The 12,339-nt window shown below is 47.3% G+C and overlaps 1 protein-coding gene across 1 annotated transcript in view; it reads left to right on the top strand.

Annotated features, from left to right (window-relative positions):
- LOC135909426 (histone-lysine N-methyltransferase SMYD3-like) overlaps positions 1-12,339 on the top strand; it is a 58,600-nt gene that overhangs the window by 18,073 nt on the left and 28,188 nt on the right. The window contains exons 2-3 of the mRNA XM_065441382.2: positions 7,008-7,071; positions 10,198-10,308. Coding sequence (XP_065297454.1) covers positions 7,008-7,071; positions 10,198-10,308 — 175 coding nt within the window. The remainder of the gene's footprint in view (positions 1-7,007; positions 7,072-10,197; positions 10,309-12,339) is intronic.

The raw sequence follows: 12,339 nt of genomic DNA, 5'->3' as shown, positions 1-12,339 counted from the left end.
TCTGTTTGAGTCACTCGTGCTTCTGCTCGGAGTCCAGGTAGGGTGGTCGCGTCCAGGGGGGAGCCAGTAGATAGCCTATAGACCTGCGTCTAGCAGAATGCTTGGTACAATTGCCTGCCTCACCGTGCCCCTGCGAAACGGTAGAGCAAGAAGAGGCTGTCTATAGATGCATAAATGTCTTGTTGGAATTCATTGTTGCGCAGCTAAAATTTCGGTTCTTTTTTTTTTTCTCAAGATGTTAGGGGATCCGCGTAAAGGCTAACTTGCTTGCAGTGTGCAAAGTGCTGAGGATGTTGGCATGTTTCCCTGGTTTAGGAATTGCGGACACCACCCTCTGGTTCTACTTTATAGAAATTTCGGGTGGCATCGATACCTTCTTGACATCTTTACGAAATCTACGCAGAAGGTATCACGCTTAAGTCTACTTTTGGTTTGTTGCACGGTTATATATTCTTATGGTGACATGCCATGGCCTCAAAAAAGGGGTGCTAAGATAAACACACTTAAGGAACGGTGTTAGAACTATAGGAACAAAATGAAAAAAAAGGCACTCCTCATAGTTTTCATGTTATACTTCACACTACTACGTATACTTCAATCAAAGCGCAAATAATTCATCTATATAGGTTACTGAAGAAATACACGGATTCGAATTCAGGAACTTCGCATGGAAGCCAAACGCTCTAATATCACTACGCCATACAGCAGACACCTTGCAGCTCTTCAGAATGATGTTGGTATAAGTACAACCGGCCACAAAAGTTTACAGACCACGGGATCTCAGAAAACGTTAAATTACTGAACAACCTGTAGTAGTAGCCAGTGAAACTGTACACGAAAATGTTGTTAGCATATTCTAGTCGAGGCCCTAAATGCAAATACCAGGGTGCGTTGTGAGGCTGCGGAGTTATTCAGATTTTTCTCAGATTTCATGGTGGCCGGGTGCGCCGTGGCCGGGTGTATACATAGTTCGTTCCGAAACTTGCGTGATGCTTTATTGCAACTTCTGCGCTGCCCGAGCCCGGCAACACTTTTGATATTAAGTCAAACGCCTTTATAACGAAGCGCTTGGGACCTGCACTATCCTTCGTTATACAGGTCACTTTATTGTATAGATCGGATACTGTGCCGCTTGCATTAGAGCCGCCATATAGTATGAGCACGCTCAGCAAACTGAAACTTTTATTTAACACGAATTCAAGAGGTAGTTAAACAAGTAGCTGATTTACTTGTTGACAATTGGTCCAACGGAATGTGCAACTGCAACCGACCTCACGGCATCACTGCTCACGTTATGCACCGCGGTGAAACCAGAGAGCGACACAAGGTGTAGTATATACAGAGCTTAGAACGACAGAAAGCTGAGCTTGTTGGTAAGGATTCATTATGCAAAATAGAAGTGAGGCGTGCAGACAGGACACAAGAGTAGAGAAGTGGACAACACGTCCACTTGCCCACTTCTCTACTCTTGTGTCCTGTCTGCACGCCTCACTTCTATTTTGCATAATATACAGAGCGCCGAATGCTGCCTGTTTGCCTCCCTTGTTAAAATTGTTTCGTCGACAGGCTCTCTATCACCGCTACCTTCGCCTCCTTCCTCACCAGGATGATTTCGCCAAAGCACGTTATGGTGTTTCTGTGCCATAGATACCGCAGAGTCCAGGCTCTGCCACGCGGTCGTCGTGCTGACTGCGGCGCTCTCTCTAGGCGCGCCGCAGCTGTGGAGAGCAGCGGTGGCGTCGCTACGTGCGTTCGTTGTAAAGTAACGAATCAGCCGTCCGCTATACGCCTGAATTCCTTCGTTGTACAGACAATTTTGCTGTAGTGTAGTCTTCGCTATAGAGGCGTTCACACTACATATGAAACATAGGAATGCGGCCGCGGGACATACGGCGACCTTCGTTATACAGATCGTTTCATTGTAAAGGCGTAAAGGGTGTGTGCAAATTGGTCGTATATAAGGTGCCGGAAACGCAACGTCGTTGTATGTAATTGCATTTCATTGTTCTTTGTTCTATCGGAGTAGTAATGCAGCCTGGAATATTTAGTGCAGCTATGAAAAAAAAAACAGAAATAAAAAGGAAAAGAAATAAAAACTAGCCTTGCAAAGAAATAAATGGGCTGACATACAAAAATATCCCGTAATGTGATTGTTATTTACCATACAAAGTAGTTATTTTAAAGGGAAAAAAGCAGCTTTCCCATCATCAAGCTGCTTCATTCCATAAGAAATTTAGGATCAGAACGCATCTTCCATTGGTAAAAATACAATCGTTACGCTTTTTCTTATAGGGTGAACATAAACACCCTGCATACAGTGTGTGTAAAGGATGCAACAACATGTGTTGATTTTAAAACATCTATTCAGCAACCTTGTGGGTGTTAACCTTTTTATTTCTTTTTCCTCGCATACGCCTGTATTTTGGGTATTATGAGTATACACTGGTGCAAAGTGAATGCAATGGAGGGCGTAAAGACAAAAAAAAACTCTCTTTTAGCACCATTAGGGGTGCAGCATTTTTTATTGCGTACGCTGCACGGCAGCTAACTCAAGCTCGGAGCGAAAATGCCCTGCGTGGCTTGCGTGAATTCTCGCCGGTCGGGCTGAGAGGTGGTTGTGGCTGAGCGGGCGTCGAGTTAAACTGGTGAGTCCGCGTGGCACGGAGTATAGAATTGACTTAGCCTGACCTGCTTGCCTGTTGCATTTAAGTAAACGCGGTGTCGGGACGGCAGTTCGCAGGCAGCAAAATACTCGTTATGTTGCCGCGTCCCGCTTTCTCCCCTGTGACATAAATTAAAGGGACTGAAAACCAATTTTAAGGTGCCCGTTTTTTTTTTTGTGCAATGGAACGCTTACTGCTCTGAGTGTCCAATCATATAGTGATAACGCCGAAAACGCCGTGGAACATTTTTTTTCATAATTTTCCGATCTGCATTGAGGATGCAGTCGTGCTCAAGAAACATGTCGGAAACGGGGATAGGGGATAGCGATAGGGGATAGGACAGGGATAGGGGATAGGGGATAGGATAGGATAGGATAGGATAGGATAGGATAGGATAGGATAGGGGATAGGGGATAAGATAGGGGATAGCGATTATACGACGGCATTGGTGGGTGCGGCTCTAGATGTAAGAAAGTCATACTTTGTTTGTCAAGCCGATGTTCCTGCTGTTCATGTTTTATGAAGCGCCGAGTTATTTTTACAATAATAGTTGGTGTCCGAATCTACACCCCAGCGACGGCTCCCTCCAAGTAACACAAATTGAAGTCGAAGGCCACGCTTTTGCTGGCTGCATGCGTCTGGTATTTTTTTTTCTTTCAGCCTAGCCAAGCTAAGTAGTGCTATTATTGCAGTGCTGGTACGCATTTACGGCACAATTCGTCGATGACATTTTGTATCTCGCAGAGACCACAGAATTCGGGGTATACTATAACTCGCAAACTTGCGCGCTTGCGACAGCCCTCGTGTGCGCCGCGATGCATTGAACAGCTCGTTAGCGTGCACTTTTTGTTTACTTTGTAATGCGCAATGCATGAAGGGCAACAACCTAATAATATACGAACTGCAATTTTAAGCAATAAGTATGCTTTTCTTAATAACTAGCCCACTTACGTACAGTAACCTCAGGTACTGCATCCGAAGTACGAATATTTCTCTGCCAGGCCTCGCCGCGTACTGGTTTTTGGGACTTTCTTTTCCAATTTAAAGTTATAATTCCTACTTAAATCGTGAACAGCGTGTTGGATGCTATCACTATAACTCATGCTCATATCATTTTCATCAACGTCTCGCAACACATTCTGGTCACTTGCAAGACCCTTTAAGCATGCCGTTTTCATCGCTTCTCCTTGCGCAGTGGAATGCGGCGATATCGTAAAGCCATCGAGAACGCTGAAAGCAAAGTATTTGTCATTTTATCTGACCGGAGAAACCGCCTCCTGCTCCGACCACAGGTATACCCACAACGACGATTTTTGGAAGTGGAAGTGACATATGTTACATGCGACATTAACGCCAGTGGTTGCGCGTTCTGATTGGCTTGACACGCCAGGCCGTAGGTAACATTCGCATGGTCTAAGCTAAGTCACCTTTAAACAAATGAAAACATACTTTATGCTTTACCAAACACAAAAGTATTTCTGCTTTTGAATATCGTATTTTGAAAAGAATTGCATGGTGACAATAGGTGTGCTGAGACCTTTTCAACGAGAACGCTCTGGGTGTCGCCACACGCCCTCTGGGCTGTGGTAAATGCGCATGAACATCCACGCTACAGCATTGCATAATGGTTGAAATCCGGGCCAGTTGGTACACACTTGAAGGGAAAAAACCAGTAAAAAAACACACAGGACAAGAGGAGAGGTTCACAACACAACGACTGGACTATCAACTGAGCTTTATTAGAAAAGGGCATAGACCCAGCAAGGCCAGACTTTTGTTCAGCAATTTAACCATTCTTGGTAGGGGCAAGGGCATAGAAGAGCGAGAAATCCTGGAAGCGCACTACATCAGTTTATTAGGTGACGACTGCATTAGTACTACCTTGGTGCGATTACTTGAAAAAGAATTTGCATTTATAGGTCGGTCACGATGAATGCGATATCATATCTTTTCATGCTCTGTGATTAGCGATGATGTGGTTGCGCATGCTCTGCTGGCCTTGCTGGGACTACGCCCTTTTCTAATAAAGCTCAGTTGATAGTCCAGTCGTTGTGGTGCGAACCTCTCCTCTTGTCCTTTGTGTTTTTTTACTGGTTTTGTCCTTCAAGCATTGCAGACGCTGCCCGCACGTGCCTTTGTACTCCCGCGCAACAGTTCAGAGAGGAGGTTCTCACTTCCCCGATGAAAACGTCTACAGTTGCAACTCGATTTAACGAAGTGATGACCACGCATGAATTATTTCGTTAAATCGGGAAGCTCCTAAAATCAAGAAAGAAATTTTTCGGTCCTTCGAAATCTAGAATTGTAACGTAGTGACACGCAAATGCTACCGCGGCATTGTATTTGCCGCTAATCGAGCCATCTGTCGCCTAAACCCTCATGAAATAACGAAAGCAACCACCACCCCGGCCGAGGCGGTGTTGAATCGGCTGCTCTGTGCATGGGCGCGGCATGTAGCCTCGTCAAAATAAAGCTAGGGATGTGACCATATGAACGTGACAGCTTTAGTGCGCACTCTCGAAGAACTCGTCTGTGTCAAAATTAGACACAAATCACCGCTTTTTTTACTCATTTATTTGAGGAAAAACTTCGTTAAATCAAGTTCGGCCAAGTTTGTTTCGTTTATTCGGGTTGATGATAACATCGAACTCTATGGGTACCTGCCGGGAAATGTAAGTTTCTTCGTTAGATCGGGAACTTCGTAAAATCTGTTTTCGTTAGATCGAGCTTTAGTTGTATAACCAACTCTAGTGGAAAAGCTTCCCATAGCACCCATGCATTGAAATCGGTAACTGCAAGGGCACCGGCATGTTGCCATTCTGTGAAGGTACGCAGGCGCAGACGACGACTTGCGATTCAGACGAGACGCGCAATCAGTGATTGTCGCTCTTACTCCCATCTCCTCCATCGTCATTTTGTATTGTGCTGCATGGTGACAATAGGTGTACTGAGACCTTTTCAACGAGAACGCTCTGGGTATCAGCATAATGCCCTCTGGGCTGTGGTATGTAGCTGTGGTAATTGCGCATGAACCTATCTGTGTGTCCATTTTTTCTTTTTTTGGCCCTTTCCTTTCTGTCCTCTTTCTAGCTCTTATCTCCCAACCCGAGTGTAGGGTAGCAAACCGGGGACTAATATCTGGTTAACCTCCCTGCCTTTCCTCTTCATCTCTCTCTCTCTCTCCCGCTCCTGTATTGATCGGAAAGTAAAGGTTATAAACACTATAAACTTTATAAACGTCGCTACCATCGACACTACGCGACAAATCACGGGAGCGTCTGCTAACTTGTGCGACGTACGTGGTTCGTTGTAACCATGGTGACACCACCGTCGAAAATAGAGGTGTGTAAAGGCCACTACGAGGCGAGACTTCATGCATATCTCTATAAGAGGCGCGCAGTGATTGGAAACAACCAGTGAGGTCCCTAGGAGAGTCATTAGGAGACATCATTAGCTGAATTCCTACGCCACTTAGATAATTTCATCTATGGCACTAGCATAGGTCGATGAGATCAGATTGCTGCTGTATAAGATTACTGTTCTGATTTCTGAGTGATGCAATTTTGTTTTTGTTTATGTTTGCATTTCACGAGATGATCTTTTTTTTAAATATGTTCTTTACTACTTATTTTGCTGTTCAGTTCCGTTTTTTCCACTCCTGTTATAGCCCCTCAATGAGGCTGACAGTATTAATAAATGAAATGAAAAATGAAATGAAAAAATGCGAAAGGGAAAGTTTTCCTTCGTTGTCTGCTCGGATTTCGAACTTTGATGGCGAATAACTCAAGTTCCCGTTTGCCAATTTTTATCATTCTTTCTGCGTTCATCTCAGTATTCCATAATAAACGTACTCCAGTGCCACAGAAGGCGGTCGAAAAAACGTTGCAGGGCCCCTTTAAAAGGCTGCCGCTGCTGTCTCCGCCCGCGTTTAAAATATTCATGTAAACAATTCCTTGCTGCGGGTCGTAAGCTGTCTCAACCCGGCACTCAACTGGCACGCATTGCTTTCACGTTACTGTGCGTGCACACAAGGCCTCTGTTCCTCTCTCTCTCTCTCTCTCCCTTTGTGGGAGAGAAAGAGATCAATCTTTAAGCACTTTAAGTTCAAGTCGTCAGCAAGTCATTACAAGGAATGGAGTAAACAGTAAAGTGGATCAAAGAGGGGCTTAACGTCGCGTATAAATGCCAGATAGGTATAGCGAAGGGCGCCAGAGGTTGCGGGTGCCCAATGAAAGTGACTTCTGGTTGTCGGCTCGATTTAAGGGAGAGAGCGTTATTGATGACTTGTCACCGTTCCCTGCTAAACTCGCGGCAATGCCTCTGCGCGCGTGTTCCCTGGTGCAGGTGCGAGAGCCTCAAGCCCTGCGCCCGGTGTCGCGTGGCACACTACTGCAACAAGCTGTGCGAGGTGAGAGGATGGGCGGAGTGTACTTCGGCACTTATGTTTCGCGTGGAATTTTGCTGGATATCGAGTTTGAATCCGGGCAAGTATGGCACGCCTGTTGTTTGCATGCTAGGTGTATACTCACAGAGTGATTCAGCTGAACGCAAGGATGATCCCGGCAAGAACAAAATATTGTGTGGGTCCCACGCGCTGTAGAAATCGGTGGACGGGAAGCTTATCGACGTGTTCCAACCCACTTTCAATACAGAGAGGCTGTTCGTCTCGCGGTGAAGGTAGAATTGCAAGTACGGATGTATGCACCGATAAGTATACGAAACATAACCTTAACGTTTAGCGCGTCTACACCCCCTGCAATGACACGGTCAATTCGCACTGAGCTATACGAAAGCATTTTGTGACGTATGCTACTAAGCGCCACAAAGCAAGTGGTTCAAATTCAAACGCGTAACGCTGCAGCTGTTATTCGTGCTTATCTCTGCGTTTCAGCTGCATGTGAATATAGAAGAAAAGAGCGCAGTCTGCTTTGTTGTAAGCTGTTCTTAAGTCAGTGTGCACTATATACTGTGTAAAAACGTGCGTCGTGAGCCATGTTTCTCCGATGTCTATCTGTTGGCCCAGTCGTCTCGCATAAATTAGTCGCGCTCCTGACTTTCTGAATTAGAACGCGAAGAGCTACTACGCGCAGAGCACACGCAATGCTGGCGCGCCCGTGGCAGTCGTCCAGAAAATTTTCGAGAGCGAGAACGACTCTCCCGCTCCATATTTATTCCTAAATTGAATGCCGGAGGCGAGGCGCGCACACAATATTCCTTTCGCCCATCCTTTTTCTTTTTCAAAGTGTTGTGGAATATTTATTTATTTATAACTACTCGAGAGAAAATTGAACAAGAGCTGCATTGCTAGCTTGTCGGGGATTTTCTTTTTCTCCGCTGGCTGGGCAGCGAGGGGCTCAAATATAGTGTCGCAGCCTCGCAGGGAACTGCAGAACATCACGTCACTCATCTACGGAGCCTGCTTCATGCTCGGCTATACGTATGACACGCGGCGTGCTGATTAGTGCTGCGCAACACTGGCGTGCCAAGGCCAAGATGAGCAAATGGACTCGCGCCAGCTTTTCCCCTTGTTAAGAACAGCCAGCTGCAGTGCAAGTTTTGCCAACCAGTTGTGACTGTGGAGGCAACATCCCGGGAGCATTGCCGCCAACCTCAAGCCACGGCGTGACTAAGTCGACTTTGTGTCATGAACAATATGCGCATCCTCCACTCTCCGTCGCTTCAGCTAGGATGCGTTCGACGAAGCAGGCTTTGTGCTGAAACCGTCACCGTTACGCTCTAGCCTCGTCGGCGTTGTGACTGAAGGAGTTCGACGAAGCAGGCTTTGTGCGCAACACGACAAAGAGGACCTGATATCCTACGGGCGGGGGAGCTGCGGCAGGAACGCCGACGGACGCTCCTTCCCACGCACCAACCAAGACGCAAGACAACGCGCTACCCGGATCGGCTCCGAGTTCTACGAAGCCCCTCTGACGTCGGCTCCGGATCATCGCACCTGTGTGTATGCGTGTGTGCGTGTGTGTGTGTAAAATGTGCCGCGAAGAGGCGGCTAGTTTGCGATGACTAAACGAACGTTCGCGTCACCTTGTATCGGGAGAGGACTGAGTGTTTAAAAACCGCTGTTGTGCGGCTGCTCAGGACACCCTCCCTCAAGCAGTCATGTTAGACTGATGTACTTTCTCAAACACTCATGTTAGACTGATATAAATACTGTAAATAAACCCATATTCCTCGTTCTCGATGAGAAGCAGTCCTTCCCTTCATCAACGTCCTCAGCGTGGATAAGTTGGACGATGGCATGGGCCAGCTACCTTCTAATTCATGCCGGACTCCAATCTTGACAACGGATCACGAGCGATGGGATTGAACCCCCAATCATAACACCCTCCGCGGACTCTTGTAAAAATTGGTGCAAATTTCGTAAAAGAGGAATCTGAGTAGGCGCGCGTTGCCAGAAAATTTGCTCACTCGCGCTATTGCATAGACCTATGAATGTCTGTCATTTGTTTGATGCATGTCGCACATTAACATAAACTAAACAGGAGGAGGACGTTGGGCATGGGAACATACGGGGGATGCGTGGAAGAAATATCAGGCACAATGAGCCACGATTAAGACCTTAAGAAAAACACACACAGTGTTCGAAAAAGTTAAAAAATAATACTTCGCAGAAGTACGGAAATGCGAGCAACTCGTGCATCAAAGACAAGTTCTCACACACTTCGGACGCTTCATAGGGTCTGGTTTACCCCTGCCCGAAATATACCCAAGTCTTTGCAAACGATATACTATATCCGGTGCGAGCGAGTCTTGGGCGAAAAGGGGGGAAGGGGTATTAGGAGCTTTAATGCTGCGCTGTCATACCGTCTACCAAAATATGTCGACTATTATTTGTGCCACCATCATCAAACATCATTATCGAAATCTGCATGCAGTATACTTCGGAAGCATCGCTAGTGCGTCCGTTTGATTTCTGGAGACCGCAGAAGCTATTCGCTACTTTGACGATCGTCTTTGATGATTTCTGCACAAATGTTTCACAGGTTTTTTATTTTCCTTAAGAGAACCTTAAGAAGATTGTTCGCTAGTTTAACTGTTCGTCAGCGATGACGTCAGTTCCATTACATGTATTAAGGGTAGGTTAGAGATATATGTACTTAAAAAGGTTCTTCATAATAAACAAATAAAACGACCTGAAAAACACGTATTTGGCATGTGAACCGACTAACTTGGTAACAGTTTAAGCAAAATATATATTCGCTTATTGAGCTATATTGCATGATTTTGGTCGACAAATGGGGAAGGGTGTAAATATAACGAAAGGGTTAGCGTTACTTTGGGGATAATAGGTAAATGTAATAGGCATCATTTCACCTTCCCCAGTTCAGCTGTTCGACCCCCCCCCCCTCCCTTTTTTTTGCTTCTGCAGAGTGGTTGGTTTTTGCTTTGTAAAGAGCTATTATTCTCGTGTTGCCTACAGGAGTCTTTCTTTGAAAACTTATTTGATGTGAAAGCAAACAAGAATTGGCACTGCAATACATATAATTTGTGCCGCGTCATCTGCGGGCTTCCGTAGGCGTCAGCCCTGTCCGAGCACCTGCCTGAATGCTGCTACTTCGAGGAAGTGTTCCCCGACATTCCAGACGTCACGGTGCGGCTCCTCACTCGAATCACCCACAAACTGCAGGTGAGTGCCGCAGGCATGCGCACACTTGCGTACACTACCAAATTTGACTAATGTTTAATTGCGGGATAAGTCTAGTAAACATGACGATAGAAAGTCAATAGATTGCGTATGCACTTCTGCAAGATCGCTTTGCTTAAATTTGGCTATATGAAGACACACACACACACACACACACACACACACACACACACACACACACACACACACACACACACACACACACACACACACACACGCACACACGCACACACACACACACACACACACGCACATGCCCACGCACCACTGGAGACCGCGCGTGCGTGTGTGCGCGCACACGCACGCGCGCGCACACACGCGCACACGCACACGCACGCGCGCGCACACACACGCGCGCACACGCGCACACACGCGCGCGCACACGCGCGCACACACGCGCGCTCACACGCTCACGCACACGCGCACACACACACGCACAACGTACGCACCCACGTGAGGTACGTTCATCCTAACGCGTGTCTTAGCAAAGTGAACGCACTCGATCCATAGGAGAGCGCTAACACGCTCTCTCAAGAGAATAAACTATTTTCGGACGGACCCACGTCCGGGTTAAAATTTAGTTAAATATGGTGCAAGTAATTAATTACAACTTCTACAAAGTGTGATGTGGGATACGCGTGAGCGGGAAGTCTCTCATCCGGAATAGAGCAGAATCGGGAAACGGCGGCAAACCACTACTGCCACGAAAATTGAATACGAAAAAGACCGCGATGATGGAGGTGCGGCGCAGGCGCGCGAGGAAAAGGCTCGACCAATACTTTGAGTGTACGAAAGGAAGCAGACACGGCGATGAAGAAAGAAGTTTCAAATGAGGAGACATCGGCCTCTGTAGTCGTTGTCGTCATCATCATTCTCATGCAAGCCAGGTGGAGGGAAGGTGTTCGCCATGCTCCGTAAGAGAGAGAGGGAAGGACAAATGAAAGATGGAGAGGTTAACCAGGACTGAGGCCGGTTGGCCACTCTGTTCCGGGGGAAAGGGGAGGAAAATATTAAGATACGAAGAGAAAGTCAACTGTTTATGTCGCCAACATATTGACAGTTCCCTATCACAGACGGCCGCTCAGTCCGGTAGCCTTCACAAATCGCAGTAGTGCTTTTGGGACCATTTGCCGAGCTCTGTGATATGCGAGGCCATGGTGCCAAGATCTTGTCCAGTGAGAAAGGTCTTCCTTCTAACTGGTTTAGAGCTGTGTAGAGGTCAAGTCATATAAAAAATCAGGCCCCTCGGTTAACCCCCTTTCTTACCGTTTATTACATAACGACGGTCTCGAATCCGGCAACATTGATGCCTTTAGGTAGCATGTGTGGGTTTATTGACCGGTTGCCTTCACTCCCCCCCCCCCAAAAAAAAAATATCACGTCCTCGTGACGCCTGCGGCAGAAAGGATGTTCTACGTGGATCCGCCGCCAAGATCTGTAAGTGGTGGCGCTGGCTAACACTCCCAGGGTTCTACTAGGAAACGTAAATAACCAAGAAAGTGGATGGAGAAACGGCGCCGCGGTAGCTCAATTAGTAGAGCATCGCACGCGAAATGCGAAGGTTGTGGGATCGTTCCCCACCTGCGGCAAGTTGTTTTTATGCGAAGCATATTACTAGAGCTCAACCCAGCTCCTCAGGCGCGGCGGTGTCGCCTTCAATACCACGTGACACCGTGACGTCACGACAGAGGAGAAACGGGGCTCCAACTCGCGCCGTCGCTCGAGAGCTCAACCCAGCTCCCCAGGCGCGGCGGTGTCGCCTTCAATACCACGTGACACCGTGACGTCACGACAGAGGAGAAACGGGGCTCCAACTCGCGCCGTCGCTCGCGGCGTCGCCCCCCGCATCGGACGCGGTGAGCGTCGAGCAACGCAGCGTCCGGCGCGACAACGAAATGTGCGCCTGAGGAAGCGCCGCACGCCTGAGCCGACGCCGACGACACCGGCTTTTCTGCGACACGAGCTCCTTAACGCTGTCGCGTTAAAATAAAGGCTAGTATGCTTCGCATCCTG

This window comes from Dermacentor albipictus, chromosome 1, assembly GCF_038994185.2.
Source record: "Dermacentor albipictus isolate Rhodes 1998 colony chromosome 1, USDA_Dalb.pri_finalv2, whole genome shotgun sequence".
Classification (NCBI taxonomy): domain Eukaryota; kingdom Metazoa; phylum Arthropoda; class Arachnida; order Ixodida; family Ixodidae; genus Dermacentor; species Dermacentor albipictus.
This window is presented reverse-complemented; position numbering and strand designations above follow the sequence as displayed.